At 40.6% G+C, this 17142-nt stretch overlaps 2 protein-coding genes and 1 pseudogene across 5 annotated transcripts in view; 2 read left to right on the forward strand and 1 right to left on the reverse strand.

The window, feature by feature from the left end:
* ARNT (aryl hydrocarbon receptor nuclear translocator) overlaps window positions 1-4381 on the forward strand; it is a 50680-nt gene extending 46299 nt beyond the window's left edge. For 2 of the 4 annotated variants that reach the window (XM_032464344.1, XM_032464342.1), the window contains 3 exons: window positions 830-992; window positions 1428-1594; window positions 2357-4381. In XM_032464344.1, the coding sequence (XP_032320235.1) occupies window positions 830-992; window positions 1428-1594; window positions 2357-2446 (420 nt within the window). In that variant the 3' untranslated portion in view covers window positions 2447-4381. The remainder of the gene's footprint in view (window positions 1-829; window positions 993-1427; window positions 1595-2356) is intronic. The other 2 variants (XM_032464345.1, XM_032464343.1) reach the window with 2 other exon arrangements.
* Window positions 4382-5388: 1007 nt separating this feature from the next.
* On the forward strand, window positions 5389-16594 carry CTSK (cathepsin K). Its single transcript, XM_006186620.3, has 8 exons — window positions 5389-5911; window positions 7415-7538; window positions 8017-8139; window positions 8225-8380; window positions 9865-10083; window positions 13416-13581; window positions 13848-13953; window positions 15841-16594. The coding sequence occupies exons 2-8, from the start codon at window positions 7416-7418 to the stop codon at window positions 15938-15940; spliced, it is 993 nt and encodes a 330-aa protein (XP_006186682.1). The 5' UTR covers window positions 5389-5911; window position 7415; the 3' UTR covers window positions 15941-16594.
* LOC116658750 lies at window positions 12490-12818 on the reverse strand (annotated as a pseudogene).
* Window positions 16595-17142: the final 548 nt, after the last annotated feature.

The raw sequence follows: 17142 nt of genomic DNA on the forward strand, positions 1-17142 counted from the left end.
TTTCGTATGTTGATATATACTTATTTTGAATAAGTAATATTTTAAATAAAAAACCAAAACCAGAAGTAGGCTCCAGAATTGTTATATGCAGTATGACCTCACTGTATTAAAAATGCATAGGAAAATAAGAACTGGAAGAAATTATCCAAAAATGTTAACCATGAGTCTATCGTAGTAGAATTGTGGATGATTATTTCCTTTTTATTTTCCTTTGTTTTGTTTACTATTATTTTTGTGTGGGTGGAGGTAATTAGGTTTATTTATTTATTTATCTTTAGAGGTGGTACTGGGAATTGAACCCAGGGCCTTGTGCATGCTAAGCATACACTCTACCACTTAAGCTATATCCTCTCCCACTCCTTTGTTTTGAAAATACTCCACAGTGCATATGCATTACTGTAATAGTGAGGAAAATGTTTAGTTACCCCCCCAAAAAAAATCGTTAGGAATAAATGTGGTACAGACTGAGTAATAAAATAATGCAGTGTTTTTTCTCTCTATATAAAATGCTGTACTGTTATTAATGCATCTAGTTTTTATGTAACTTTACCGTTTATAAAGTCCTTTCATTTAAGTCATTTTCACTTAATTCTCACAACTCTAAATGTGTACTTTTACTACTCCCATAGTTGTTTGCTTTTTGCACTTTATCACAGGTGCCTAAAAATAATGTCAAGGGAAATTGGGAGTTAATTGGAAGAAATGTACAGTGGAAAATAAGTAATGAGCTTGGCACAAAAGAATCCAGTGATTGATGGGGGTTAACTCTGATAAAAATGGTCTGTGCAATATGTTCATGTTCTCTTTGCTCTCTGTCCCTTTCTTTTAGCAGGTGGCTACCCAGGCTACAGCCAAGACTCGTTCTTCCCAGTTTGGTGTAGGCAGCTTTCAGACTCCATCCTCTTTCAGCCCTATGTCCCTCCCTGGTGCTTCCACTGCATCTCCTGGTGCTGCTGCCTACCCGAGTCTCGCCAGTCGTGGATCCAACTTTGGTGAGTTCTGACTGAAAGGAGGGTAACAGGAAAATCACACCACTAAAGAGAAAGGATTTGATAGTTAAAATGGCTTGTTTGTGTCCTGGATGTACTGACCTAATAATGGAAAAATGCAAGGTGACAGGCCATTTGGAATTTAAAACCTACCCACATGAAAAAGACTTTAGCACATACAACAAAAAGTAAGTAAGGTATTATAAATTTAATGACATGCAAATCTAGTCTAAATGAGCAAAGGACTCTTTGGAAAGGGTACCTAGAGAAGAAAAATTAATGTGGGACCAGGGTTTGAAGTAGAAGAGGCATTGATTGGCAGAAGGAGGGGCAGGAGGTATCTAGATAAAATTAATGACTTGCACATAGTTGTGGAATAGTTTCTCCTCTCCATGGAGTTAGCAGATTGAAGTTGTTTCTTCTTCCTCGTGTTTCTAGCTCCTGAGACTGGACAGACTGCAGGACAGTTCCAGACACGAACAGCAGAGGGTGTGGGTGTCTGGCCACAGTGGCAGGGCCAGCAGCCTCACCACCGTTCAAGTTCTAACGAGCAGCACGTTCAGCAGCCGGCAGCACCGCAGCCGGGCCAGCCTGAGGTTTTCCAGGTGAGTCAGTGAAAAGACTTCAGAAGACCCGAGCCTGGGAGAGAAAGAGTCAGGGAGGAGAGACAGTAGGAAGCAGGCATGGACTGAGGTGTTTGACTGAGGTTAGTAAGTGGGAGAAGACAAGAGTGGGGACATAGAGGAGTAAATGTCATTAATTGGAAAGGCTGTGAACTTAAGCGTGCTGCACGGCCGTTAACCGGACTGTAGTTAGTGCTGGGAAGCGCTATGCGGAGGTGTCCTAGAAAGTAATTTCAGCCCATTCGGAGAGAACCATATCCCCACTTCATAGCCGCTTAAGTGTAAGCATACTGATTACAGCTATGAAGGTCCATTTACGTAAGTCCTGAGGGGACCGCGAGAGTCAGTGGAGTAATCTAAGGCCGGACAAAGGAGGAGCTCAGCTCAAAACACAGGCTGAAAGAAGGCAAAACAGGTTTTGGTGGAGAATAAATAGGATAAGAGATACTCCATATATATCCATGGGGGCTGTATGAAATGTGGCAAGCAGATTTTTCTCCCTTTGAAAACACTGAGAACTAGAGAAGAGGGAAAAGTGGAACTGTAGGAGGCAGACAGGAGGCACTAGGGCAAAGGCTGTCATCTAAAGGAGTCGGCGCTCCTGGGAGTGAGGGAGGCTGAGGGGCCTCGGCACAGCGGAAGCCCTCTGGGGGCAGGGGTGGTGATTCAGGGCATTGCCGGGAAGGAGCTCGATGAATACAGAGGATCAAGGTGTGTGACCCAAGCTTACTCTTTTTCTCTTAGGAGATGCTGTCCATGCTGGGAGACCAGAGCAACAGTTACAACAATGAAGAATTTCCTGACTTAACTATGTTTCCCTCCTTTTCAGAATAGAGCTATTGGGGTGAGGATAAGGGGTGGGGGAGAAAAAAAAATCACCATTTGTTTTAAAAAAGCAAATCTTTCTGTAAACAGAATAAAAGTTCCTCTCCCTTCCCTTCCCTCACCCCTAATGTGTACCCCCTTTCCCTTCTGGCCTTCCCCTTGTCTTCCTGCCTCTCTAAGATAACATTTATAGAAGAAATGGAGTCAGTCCTCAAGGCTTTGGGGACCCTTTGAATAATTAAGGCTGGGTGAGGTTAAGAATGCCTTTCCTTATGTCTCCTGACCAGAAATTTGTGCAGAGATGATTTGTGCTAGGGGCAGGGGGCAGGTTAGAGAACTTGACATCACTATTTGCCTTGGATACTATGGCTTATTTTTGGAAAAAAATTCTGAATAAGGTGGGGGATAGGAGAAATGTCCTCATGTTTGAGGACCGTGAAACATGGTAGGTATACATGGGGCTTTAGGAAATGAGCATAGGCTCTTTCTGCTGCCTGTGAGCAATTCCTCTGGAAAGAAACATGAGTAAGGAAGTGAGAGAGAGAGAGAGAGAGTGTGTGTGTGTGTGTGTGTGTGTGTGTGAGCACGAGCACATTTGTTTCTGTGTTTGTTTCTTTCTCCCTATTAGGGAGTTATGCAAAATTTGTCCCAGATTTTATCTTTGTCTTTTTCTGTGTGTTTCGAAGAGTCCTAACGAGTTAAATCTTCCAGGTATTTTTCACTTAGTATTGCAGCCAAAGAATATTTAAATAAATGTCTTTGCTGCACTTATTTCTATGCCCAGCCAATATGCAACTGTAAGCAAATACATAATGTCTTCTGTTGATGTGGTTGGTCTCCCATGGAACATATACAGTGTAAAGTGGGCTATTCCTGCTTTTGGTGCTTTCACCTTATAGGGAAGATCTGCAAACATTACAGAAATAGGCTGGCAAGGTGAACACTTTCAGAAACCCCACACTTGGCCATAAGGATAATGCTGCATTTTTCTGTCAGAATCACATATGATGTGTGTTCTGTAGAGGTTATTTCTGCATGGAAACTCAACTTCTTGGGTTAGCAGTCCCAGTGAAAATCCTCACTGCTGGAGTTTAAACCAAATACCAAGCCTTCTTGCAAAGTAGCCTCTTTCATCCCATTCTCAAAGTATCCAGGCTGCAAGAAACAGATTTAGGTCTCTTCTGGGCCTATAGTTCTTTCCTCTTTGTTCCCTCTCTAATTTTGAGATTGGATTTTGCTTTATAGTACAAGTGTAATAAATCGAGATGATAGATGGGACCTGGACTCCCATCCTGACAGGGTCACTTAATAATGAACTATAGCCATATAAATGTGGATACAGGTTACTACTCTCACTCTTTACCTTTCTCAGGTAACAGTCATGTGTATCAGCCTTTTTGTTTGTTTGTTTGGCTCAGGCCAGTATCTGAAGTGCAAGACTGAATTAATAAGGAGAAGACATATTAAATGTAGCCATAGGGGACTGAGGCGCACAAGTGGCCTTGGAGAGGCTGAGAGAATGTCATTAGGTTTCCCTTCCTTTTGTCTCCAGTCTGGTGCCAGGTAGTGGAGTGGAAAAGGAGACAGTTTATTTTTTTATTCTATGTGCACACGTACAGTATACATATATATTTATATCACAGTTTAAGAAACCAAAAAGTTGAGTTTCCAATGAAATCCTTGTTTTTTTAAATAATCAACTGTTTTTAAATGTGATCAGGACTATAATATTGTACAGTTATTATAGGGCTTTTGGGGAAGGGGAGGGGAGGGAGAAGATGCTCTGGGGGTTTTGTTTCTGCTTTTCCTTCAGGGTTTTATTTTTGATTGTTTTTTTCTTGTTGGCCATTTCTGTACTGCTGGCATCTGTGCTGAGCCTTACAGTGGCAAAAATAATGACATGTAGCAAAGATTTTAAAACAAAATATTTTTTCCTTTTGTAAACTTTGTGTTGTGTGATCTTGATTGTGGTTTTATTATTCCTTCCCAGCTCATAAACAACAAACACCCACAAACTGGTTGAATCTATAGCTTGAGCTGCAAGTATGCAAGCATAAAGCACAGTATGACTATAATTTCAGGCATCAGAAATCATAGGGCTCTGATCACTCAGCATTCCTTGGTTGTCCTCCTGATCCTGACTCATTCTGAGTAAAATCAGCAGGGACATCTGACCGTGGATGGGGAGGTAGGGGATTGCCCACGTCCTTGGGAGAGGGGTGAATTTAGGACTTGGGACCAGGAGGGCACATCTGGACTTCTTCCAGTGTTCTTCTAGTGTTTCCCCTTCTGGATTTAAAGGAGTTAGGAACGGGGAAATTTAAACCATGCAGGTCTAGACCTGGTTTCCCTCTAGGACCATGTGTTTCATTAGGAAATCTTAAAACCAATAGGTGTAAACCCGTGTTCCTGAGAGTCTGTATGAAATCCAGCTAGAAACTGAATCTACATCCCATGTATTACCCTTTTTGCTCCAAAGACTCTTTTTTTCTCTTCCCTCACATCTGTTTATGGAAGAAAATGGGGATGTGGTTTAGGAACTGAACTAGATTCTTATGATCTGTCACATGCCTCGATGTTGAGGGAAGCATTTGGAGAAGCTCACATGATTTGGACCTGGATCAGGGATTTTAATAATTGAGACAGATAATGTTCATCAGGCATCCCACCAGCTGAGAGTTTTAGCAACAAAGAAAAGCCACATGTGAGTTTATCAGTGCTTATGGCATCGATTCAAGGGCTCTCATAAAAAACCAGGGTTACTGTTTTTGGTTACTTTTAGAACTGATTTCTTCTGAATTTTCTGGGTATATTCTCAGCAAAGCCGTGTTAGGCTGGGAAAGCTATTCCCCAGCCTGGGAGCAATGACAGCTTTTAGCCAATAAGCTTACAAAGCACAAGTGTTTTTGGAGCCTATGGTTTCCCTTCCATACTCCTTTCTAGCCTTTTGTGTTCGTTTCCTCATCCCTGACGTGAGGGTCAGACACAAATTTGAAAATTGAGGTTTCAGAGTTGGAGAGATGAGTAACAACAAGAAAAGGGCAAGAAAAGATGTAATCCCGCAGCATAATAAATGATATAAAGACGAAGGATGAGGGAGATCAGGACTGTGTCTATTTATCCACCAAAGAGAAGGTAAGCCCCAACTCGGGCGATGTGTATTGAGGTCTTTTTTTTGTCTGCCCTCAAAGGCAGACAGCCATGTAAAACTAAATACCTAAGAACTCTCCACCGTGGTACACATGCTCCACATGTACACACAGAAACAATGCAAACCCACTGCCTCCTTCCTTCCTCCCTAACCCCCCTCTCAGCCTTTCTGTCTGCACTGCCCTCCCCATCCAAATTTTCCAGCCAGCAGTTGGAGCTGACTTCCGCAATCCTGGTGGAATAAATCCAGCATCCCTAGTCATCCGTCCACATTATCCACACTTCCCTGCCGAGACGAGCCCAGAGAACAGACTCCATCAGCAGGTAACATTTTCAGTTTCCTAGATCTTTTAGCTTCTCCTATCTGCCAGTTCTCCATTTTTAGGAGTATTAGGGGTGTAGGGATTTGGGGATCAAAATGAACTTTACAGGCTCTGGATGAAAACAGTGATGCTTCTTAGGTCAATTCCTGGCCAAATAAAATCTGCCTGGAAATCTTTAGGATTCCAGTCCATAATATGTATATATGTATGTATACAAAGTTGTTAGTGAAAGCAAAGAATATAGGACATCTTATATTCTCAGAGTGGCCTCTTGGGCTTTTTTATTTGGGGCAAAGGTACCAAAAGAGTTAACTTTTCTAGCAGGGAGGAGGAGTGGTGCAGGGAGGTGGCAGCTCAGTAAACACTTCTACACTTTTGAGACATGTCAAAGCGCTTAATACTTAAATGTGCTGCTGGCCGTTTTCCAGTTTGCACAGGTAACAAAAAGACTACAAATTCAAAAATTATGCAAGCTGTATTACCTGCTATGGACAAAATTGTTTTTAAAATGGAGGACACGTAATTAGAAAGCCGGTGAAAAAAGTGAATGAAGCTAAAGCAAACTTCTGAGAAGCTGTGTGTTCAGTGATCGCAGAACATTGCTCCTCTGTCTTAATGTTCTTCTAACAGACTTTGGTCCTGTGGCTTTTTGTCCTGTGAGGCAGTCACAGAGGTTTGGGGGCAGTTTTTTGTTAGAAGAAGAAAGGAAAACTTCCCTGCCCACAGCAGCTGGTTGAAATTAGGACAGTTTCCTGCCGGAGGAGGGAGAAGGAAGAGAAAGGAGGAAGAAATGCATATGAAGACTGAGGAGACCTTAAACATCTCATAGTTAGAGAATAGGAAATGCTATCAGTTTCTCCCTTGTCCTCCTCTGGCGAGCTCAGAAGTATCAAATTTTAGACAAGAAACAAAAGAATGCCTTGAAAAAGTAATCAGGAAGCAAAATTTATTGGAAATCTCTCCTTTGTGTATTCTGGGGACATTGAAGGAGACAGGTCCTGAGCCCATCCCGATTGTCAATTTTCTACCCCATTTCTGGTTGTCTATGCTGTTCTTTGTGTGTGTGTGTGTGTGTGTGTGTGTGTGTGTGTGTGTGTGTGTACGCGCGTGCGCGCGCTGAATCTCCCAAAGCAAAATACTGAACCAGACATATCAGCACTGCATCCAAACCCAGACCCCTCCTGACTATTGTTTTATCATATGGAAACCACCCTCAATTCTTTGTTTACCAAAGCCTAGTTTTCCTCTGCCTCATGGTCCACAGGAAGGGATTCTTAACTTTGGGTTCATGAACTCCCCAGAATTATTGTATGTGCATTCATTTTTCTGGTGAGAGGGACTACAGTGGGTTGCGAATTTTTGTTAGCTTCTCATGGGAGACTGCTTCCTGAAGGTTAAGAACCACATAGCTGGGTAAAAAGGTTCCAGCTATTTCCTCATGCCAAGTAAGGCTAGGAACCCCTTGGCAAATAGAAGAGTCTTCCCTAATTATCCCCTTCCCCAGGATGTGGGGGTTCAAAGTTCTACTATTGCTGCCTGTGGTGAGCTTCGCTCTATACCCTGAGGAGATACTGGACACCCAATGGGAGCTATGGAAGAAGACCTACAGAAAGCAGTATAACAGCAAGGTGCCTGGGGCCCTCAAGGGAGCACGGTGGGAGGGCTGGAACCTGAGGTCTCCAGTCCCGGCTTCCAGACTCCCTTCTTCAATCCCAGTACCTTAACCACTCCAACCAAGTAAACCTGCCCCTGTTCCCTGTTAACGTATACTTTTCATTCCTACCCTCAATTCACCTTCCATCAAGTCCTATCCTTCCTTTTCTTTATAACTGTCTTATATTTCTCTTCTGGGAAGACTTCTCAGATTAATGCTATTAATCCATAAGCATTTTTTCTATATATCTCTTCAGAGCTTTGCATTCTATTCTTTGTATTTTTACATATTTCTTTTTGCTTGCTCTTAATAATCCCATAGTCACTTCCCCAACTAGATTGTAAACCCTCTATGATTGTAAATCGAATCTCTTCTCCTAAAAACTTGCACATTACATATGTAATTTTGTACACAGACACAGTCTGTGCCAATACTGACTATGCTCTGTTTAGGTGGATGAAATCTCTCGGCGTTTAATTTGGGAAAAAAACCTGAAGCATATTTCCATCCATAATCTTGAGGCCTCTCTTGGTGTCCATACATATGAACTGGCCATGAACCATTTGGGGGACATGGTGAGTTGAGCCTCAGCTTCTGGTCTACCTGCCCTGTTTGCCTTGATTCCCCACTTATGCCTGGCCTCTTTCTTCTTTGTCCCAGACTAGCGAAGAAGTGGTTCAGAAGATGACTGGACTCAAAGTACCCCCGTCTCATTCCCACAGTAATGACACCCTCTATATCCCAGACTGGGAAGGCAGAGCCCCAGACTCTGTTGATTATCGAAAGAAGGGATATGTTACTCCTGTCAAAAACCAGGTACCCTCCGTTCTCTTGGGTGTGGATACGTAAGCTGGCATGACCTCTCCCTTTTTCTGTTTCTCTGTGTTTAAGGTAGGAGGGCACCAGGAAGAGAGGGCAAGGAAGTAAGGTACCTCTCCCTAGGCTAAGAAAATACAGCCTACTCTGTTATTTAACTTACCCCTATTTTTGTACATTTGGGTTGTTTCTGGGGTTTCTTTTTCTTTCTTTTTTTTTTTATTTTACAAATAGTGTTGCTGTAAGCACCCATATGCATATATTTTTGTGCACATATACAAGTATTTTTGCAAAATAAATCCTAAAATTGGAATCACTAAGTCACAGAGAATCCTTTCCAGAAAAGGTTTTACAATCTTACATTCTTGCCAGCATGAGAATGTCAGTTTTTCCACGACCTTAATAAATGCTGATTATATCAGGCTGATGAACACTTGATTTAACATTCATTCAACAAATTTTTTTTTGGAACCTACCAGATACAGTGCTAGGCAGTAGAGATTCAGGATGACTAAGACATAACCTGTGTCCTCAGGAGATTCTCAATCTTAAAAAATAGAAAGGGCAGGAAACAAAGAAAAATGTATAATCCACCTGAGCTAATAATAATAGCTAGTGCTATTTGAGGGATTATTATTGTTACACATAATTCATCTTTTACATGAATTAACTTTTTTAATGCTCATAATCCCATTATGTTATTATTATCCACATTTTACATAAGGAAAGTGAGGTACAGAGAGATTTAGTAATTTACCCAAGGTCACACATCTAGTGGTTTGCAAAGCCAGTACAGTTGGTGCCCGGCTTCTGATGGTTCACCTTTTGATTTTTTGACTTCGTGATGGATGGTGTGAAAGTGATAGGCATTCCATAGAAAACTATACTTCGAATTTGAATTTTGATCTTTCCCCAAGCTAGCAGTAGACAGTGCAATGCATTCTCTTGCTTCTGGGCTGTGGTAGCAAGCTGCTGCTCCCAGTCAGTCACATGATCACGAGGATAAACAGCCAGTACACTTACAGTCATTTTACTTTTCACTTTCAGTGCAGTATTCAATAAATTACATGAGATATTCATCACTTTATTATAAAATAGGCTTTGTGTTGGATGATTTTGCCCAATTATAGAATAATATAAGTGTTCTGAGCACATTTAAGGTAGGCTAGGCTAAGCTAGGTTAGGGGTATTAAATGTATTTTTGACTTACTATATTTTCAATTTATGATAAATGTATCAGAGGAAGATGTGTATCTGCTCTGCTTTACTACAGCTAACGGTAACAGTAGTAAAAAGTTATCAGTAGCAACAATAGCAACAGGACAATGCCACAGAGGTTAAATGAAGGAAAATAGGAAGACTTTGTAGCAAAAGGGACAGGTGCTGGAATTTATAAAATGTATAAAATTTCATTGGGCAGTTAGAAGGAAGAAACAAAAATTGTGAACAGCAATGACCGATAGTTTCTTTGTTGTGCCTCTCAGGGTCAGTGTGGTTCCTGTTGGGCTTTTAGCTCTGTGGGTGCCCTGGAGGGCCAGCTCAAGAAGAAAACTGGCAAACTCTTAAATCTGAGTCCCCAGAACCTGGTGGACTGTGTGTCTGAGAATGATGGCTGCGGAGGGGGCTACATGACCAATGCCTTCCAGTATGTGCAGAAGAACCGGGGCATTGACTCTGAAGATGCCTACCCATATGTGGGACAGGTAAGACTGTCCTGCACAGTCATGCAGTTCTGCAATGGCTCCTCCTTCCCCAGCATGACATTTTGTAATCGAAACAATTGCAGAAACCATGTTTTCTGTTACCCTATCTGGCATTCTTGATGGTATAATTTCCCATGGAAAGCCATGAAGATCCACATAGTCTGGGAGAATTTGTGGAGCTTAGGCTACCAAGGGTCCTGGAGAAAAACAGGACAGGTTTATTGCATAGATCTCTGAGTAGGTCTCTATAACTCTCTGCTCAACTCCTACCGCTTCCATCACAAATCTTCAAACCCATCATCCTAATTTCATGAATTACATGGCTTTTTTTATAATATTAGTGTGGGTTTGGGGAACATTTAAGCAAATTATGTAAGTTAATATGCTAACGTGTATAAAAAAAGAAAAAAAGTTGCTTCATATTTATTGCAATTTTGGAGATCAACTCATTTCCTCCTATTATGTCCTTTATTAATAGGAAGATTTTTCTTACTTGAAAGGAAGAAGAGCTGAGGGCTTTTTATATACATGGGGTTGATAGATAATATAATATGGGGCCTTTGCAACAGGAGCCTTTGAAGCAGAGATAGTAAATCTGAGTAATACAGATGATGGCTATCATGTGCTAAGCCACATGCTTAGTGCATTTCTCATTTAATCTTCATAACAGCCCTGTAAGGTAGGCTTATCCTCACTTTATAGGTGACGGAATTGACACTTGAGAAGAGAAAATAGTATATTCAAATTTAAACCACGAGTTATGTAGCAGAGCCAAGATCTGTCAGATCTGCTTACCTGTTGTGAACATTCCCAGGCCTGTCTTCTATGCACATGTGCAAGAATTTCTTTACTAGAATATAACACCTAAGAACAGAATTGTCTGAGTCTTAGGGTACATGCGTCTTCACCTTTACCAGAGAATGTCAAATTGTTTACCAAAGTATTTGGGAAGGTTTATTTTCCCGCCTGTACTTGTATTAGAAATCTCATTAATTCACACCTTCATCAGTATGCTTATCTGGACATCTGCATATCTTCTTCAGTGAATTGACTGTTTATATCTTTTGCCTGTTTTTAATTAGGTTGTGTTCTCTTTTTTACTGATTTTTAGTCATTTTTAAAAGATATTTGGATACTAATACTATGTGTGTTGTGGGTCAATTTATCTTTTCATTCTCTTTGTGATGTCTTTCAATCCAGAAAAGTTCTTAATGTTATTGTAGTAAATTTATTAATTTTTTCTTTGTGATTTTAATTCCTTTTTTGAAATCCAATAGCAAACACATTTTATTTTCATATTTAGTCATATGAAATGATGTCTGTTGCAGTAATATGCTCATTAGTGTAAATGATGGAACAAATCAATTTTGCTGGATACTCAACAACCAACATAGAAACATCACTTCACCACATTCTCATGACATTGGCCACATCAAAACAGTACTGTATTTTATCAATATCATACCAGTATTGTTCCATATTATGGTTTTTTAGCTGTCAGGGGATACAAGGCAGAGAAATTGGAGGTTGTACCTGGAAAATTCTTTAATATGTATACAGTTTTCAGAGCTGCTGGGTCCTAAGTCCATGTTTGAACTCTGGGGCTGCTACTGTAAGATTCAGCATAGTGAAGCTGCTCTAACAGATTAGCCTTTTAATTCTGAATACATTGGGCTGATGAGTGAGATGACATGGCAAAATAATCTTTTTTTAAATTGTCAAATATCCTTTGACAACTTTTGGTTGTCACTTGATATCAAAAAATTAAATAAATTCCAACAATATATACAAAAAACAAATTCATGTTTACAATTTTTTCCATATTAATTAATCCAGGCAACCAACTTAAAGGTTTATCTAATTATATTAAAGAAAAATAAATTAAATACTGTTAGAACTAGTAGTTGATCACTTACCCACTGACAGTTTGCCTCATTTATTCAGTACTATAGTAACAAGTTTTTTGAGAGATAGTTTAATAGCTCAGGGACTCTGAATAATTTAAATGAAAATTACATAACATTTGATACCCTATTTTAGAATACAAGGATCAATTGATTTATAATTTCTATTCTCCTGCCCCCTCAAATAATCTCTTCAGCATTTTAGAGCAACATGGAATGATTTTGGTGCCATAATCAATTAAAATGAAGAATTGACCATATAAAATATGTGTTCCATTTTTAACATTCTGAATCTTGGACTACTGTTCTGTTTATGTACTTCACCATTTTTAAAAGCAGTTATTTTCCAAAACTGAAAGAATGTCTTCTCATATGAATATGTGAATGAGTGGAAGGAGGTAAAGAAAAACAAAATTTAAAAAAAATCTGATAAGGCAGCAGCCAGATAATACAGTAATTTAATTCTAGCCATTATACAGATTATTTTTACTTTAATGTATCATCACATGACATCCTTCTGAGTCCACTCCCTAGATAATTTATCTTACTTGTAGATCTGTGCAATTTTTGGCACTAGGAAGCATCAAGGGTTTGGATCATATGGCAGAGGACAAATGAATCTTGGGAAGTTATTAAGACAGGAGACTACTGTAATCATAGAATATCATCAAATGCTCCCATTACTGTTAATATTTAGATAATGTATTCTTGTAGATACAACTTTAGGATTTTGAAGGGGTAGTCTGTAGGAAAATGGGTTGCCAAAAAGAATATACCACCTGGACATGGGTTGTCATTAGATTCCATAATTGTGGCTTGGCAATGAAACATATAATCGTTAACTAGACCTGCGAACCATAGTGTTGGAAATTCACAGGCTAAATCGCTAAGTTCTTACTAATTTGTTTTAGTGTCATGTTATGTGCTTTTATCTCTACCTCTCATGAGAGCACAAGGGTCCAACCAAAACTCTGCCTCATAGCTCCCTGAAGTATGTTCATGGGACCCAGGCCCTCCTTCTAGCTGGACCTTGACCTTGGCCTCCTCCCCACACAGCAGGTGGTGCCTCCCTGCTGCCTATCGAGGCTCACACATACTACATCGCCAGAAGATTACTTGTGTTTCGAAAAAATCTTATTTCAGAAATATTTCTCTAACCTGAGGTAATAAAAATATTCTCTTTTTAAAGTTTTACAGTGTTTCCTTTCACATTTATGTTTTAAAACCACCTGGGGCTGATTTTTGTGTACAGTACAAGGTATCCACTTTTCACATTCTTTTTTAACAGTTGTCTAAAATGGACAGACTCTCTCTAAAGACTCTAGCTTTCTGCCCCTGACAACACCCAAAACATTGGCACAACTTCTTACTCACCGTTTCATTGCCTGTTGCTTAATCCTAGTCATATTTCAACCTTGTTTTTTCCAGGATGAAAGTTGTATGTACAATCCAACAGGCAAGGCAGCTAAGTGCAGAGGGTACAGAGAGATCCCTGAGGGAAACGAAAAAGCCTTAAAGAGGGCAGTGGCCCGAGTGGGACCCATCTCTGTGGCCATTGATGCAAGCCTGACCTCCTTCCAGTTTTACAGTAAAGGTAAGGAGCTGTTCCTACAGAGCACAATAAACTATCTCCTATGATGTGGGCTTGGCAGCTTCTCAAAGCGTATTGAGCATTTGCAGTACTTGTTTCCATATTCAGTCTGAGTCTGCCAGAGAGAAACAGCTGCCACAGCCCAGAGCATCTCTGTTGTAAACCCTCCTGACTGGCATGGGATTCTGCAGAGGGTCTCCTAGAGTGGGAGACCTCACAGGGCAGCCCTTGGATTGGGGAAAGCTTCATGTCAATTGTTGGTTTCCTAGGTGTGTATTACGATGAAAACTGCAATGGCGCTAATCTGAACCACGCGGTTTTGGCAGTGGGATATGGGATTCAGAAGGGAAACAAGCACTGGATAATTAAAAACAGGTAATGATGGGAACACCATGTTTGTCACTCGATTACCCTCCTAACACTAGACCTCAACTCCAACTTCCCAATATTCCTTTTTTTTCCTCTCTCAAATCAAGAGAAAGTTTTCTCAGACCTTTCAGTTCTACCATCCCAATCAAAGGCTATTAATTCTAGCACTTAATGGCCAGACAGCAGTACTAAAAGTATGTGTTGGGCAGCTGCTCACTGCTCAGGGTGCTTAGTCACAGACACAAACAAAGAGCAGATGTCGGTCTTCAGTCATCTCCCAGCCCCCTTAGAAAGCCAGACCTAGTGAACAAGAACATAAAGTAGCACCAAGAACCAGCAGGAGCTTTGGAATTATATACACATATTTTTCTTTCTTTTTTATATCTTATGTGATCGATTTCTTAGGGAGGTTTCCTGTCATCAGTCCGTCTATAAGCAGTAGGGAACCGTGTCAACAATGGAAAGGTTGCATATCCCCTTGTAGAACTTTCTGCTCTTCCAGATCCTTAGGGTGGATGTATATAAGAACTGCTCAAAGATTTTGAAGTCTGTGAAGAGAAATGCTTTTCAGAAGGTAGATATGAACAACAGCAAACATTAATGTTTCTTTCCCTATTATTGGGAGCAAATAAAAATGCAGGGCACCTTGGATCCCCATTTCTCTTTAGCTCCTTGTGACTTTGTCAGGGAGCAGACTTACAGGAATTATTCTTTTCCTTTCCTTCTTGGGCAACACCAGCCTGGCATAGCACTGATTAAATTTTCTGTCCTTGGTGCCCTCCAAGGAGCAGGAATCCTAGACTCTGAGGAGTGCCGAAACCAATGCAGCAGTGTAACCAAGTTGGGCTTGCTGCCTGGAGCATTGGCAGGATAGAACGTGAGGCTTGGAGTTGCCTCCAACCTAAAGCAACTTTTTATATCACCTAGGGCATCTTTCTAAGAAGGTGTTCCTTCTCCCACAGCTTCTGTCTTGTGATCGCCCTTTCTTGACTCGCAGTGCAAGCCCTTACCCTGTCCTTTCTTGATCAAGTGTCAAGGGTGGGGCTGCATCCAGGAGAGCTGGGAATAGTAAGGGACACACCCAGGCAGGGTCCCCTGGAAAAAGGTCCAGGTCCATGTCTTAAGTCAAATGTATTGGGTAACTGGAGAATTTTTTGGTTGGGGGAAAAAGGACAGAAAATTCATGAAAACAATTTAGGAAGATACACAGACCAATCTCCTCCCTCCCTCCCTCTCTCTCTCTGTCTCTGTCTAATCTTCCAGTCTCTCCACTTGTCCCCTTAGCAGTCATACCTGTTCTCAGAGCTTCATTCTTCTCTTCTGTGGGTTTACTCCCAAACCAAGGTCACCAGTTTCAGCATCTCTTGCCTCTTTCTTATGCTCTAGAATCACATTTGCAAGATTCATGAAACACAAAACTGAATTATTTCACTCTCCCATTCAAAAACTTCAGTGTCTCCCACATTATGAGGAGCCACAGCGCCAACTCTTTAGCCTGGCAGGAAAGATCATGCGGCCTGACCTCCCACTGTACCCTGCCAGGCACCCTGTTTTTCAGCTACGTGATCTTAACGCATGACCCATGCTTTCCAGTCTCTGTTAACTCATTTCACCCTCCCCTGCTGGCTTCCCATTTCCACAGGTCCAAATTCTATCTGCCTCTGGGCTCAGCTCCAATGCCACCTCTTTTGTTAAGCCTTTTTTGGTCCCCTTAATCAGAAGCAGTCTGTCCTGTAGCACCATGCCTTCTCTCCATTTCTTGACTTTCACCTCTTTAAAGGTGAAAACTGTCTTATTCATTTTGTAAACCATCAGTACCTAGCACAATACTCAGTAAATGTTTTAATGAATAAAGTAAGGGTACTAAGTGTTTTCCTTGATTGGTTCCTACAGCTGGGGAGAAAACTGGGGGAACAAAGGCTATATCCTCATGGCTCGGAATAAGAACAACGCTTGTGGCATTGCCAACCTGGCCAGCTTCCCCAAGATGTGACTTCAGTCAGCCAACCCCGTCCTGCTCCTCCGTCCCTTCCGCAATGGTGCAGCACACCGATGTACTTTGGGAGGGAATTGGTGTGCCTTTCTTGAAGCAGATGCAGAGATCGTCCGTTCAATTTCCCTCTTTGTTTGTGCTTCAAGTGACACTCCTACTACTTTTCTTCTTTTCCCCCTAGGTCTTTATTTTTCCGTTGTGGCCACAATAGGAATTTCCCTAACAGGTATGCATTCTTGGGCTGAGACATGTAACCACAGCCTGCCCTGACTGTGTTATCCTGGGGCTGACGCTGCGCAAGTAGGAGCTAGAGAGCTTCAGATAGACTAGATTCTCACTCACAGAGACTAGTTAGCTCTACCAACTCTAGAGGACTAAGGTGACCTGACTTCTGTTTCCATATTTACTTCTATTTCTTAAAGGTAGAACTTTCTATTTTTTCCACCCCAATTAATAAATCTATTCACAAATGTTTGGTACGAGTTTACAAGATACAACAAATGTGTTTTCTGTTTCTTTCTTTGCATTTTCAAAGTAAACCATATTTATCTCTCATCTATAATTTAATAAATAGCTATTTAGTAAACATTCATCTTGTGTCAGATACTAGCTAGGTGCTGTAGACAAAAAGATGAATAAAACATATTCCTTATATTTGATGTGCTCACAGTTTGTTTGGAGAGACTGTTCCATAAACAATACATCTTAATTCATTTATTTGCTCATTCCTTCAACCAACGTTTATCAAGTGCTTACTACTCGGTATTAAGAATTGTACTAAGTTTCAGGGATTAAATGGATATAAAAAGATTTCAATATTTAATTCTATCTGTATGGAGACCAGATCGAGTGACATGTGATCCTGGGTCCTGAGAAATAGCTGAAGGCCGTTTCCAGCGTTCTAGAACCCAAAATTTTGCTGTCACCAAAAGGAGAAATTGAAACTCTTTATAATGATTTCCAAGCAGTATTAATTCTGAAGGAACTTAGCTGGCTAATAGTAAATCAGCACATTTACCAATTTTGTTTCATCTATCCCTCCATTTTTTTTCAGCATTTTAAAGCAAATCCCAGATATCACTTTACTCATAAATATCTCACTATAAATCTCTGAGTGAGGATTTTTTTAGTATAACCATCATACCATTAGCACATCTACAAAATTAATAATTATTTCTTAATATAATTTAATATCTAGTCCA

Source organism: Camelus ferus, chromosome 21 (assembly GCF_009834535.1).
Source record: "Camelus ferus isolate YT-003-E chromosome 21, BCGSAC_Cfer_1.0, whole genome shotgun sequence".
NCBI classification, from domain to species: domain Eukaryota; kingdom Metazoa; phylum Chordata; class Mammalia; order Artiodactyla; family Camelidae; genus Camelus; species Camelus ferus.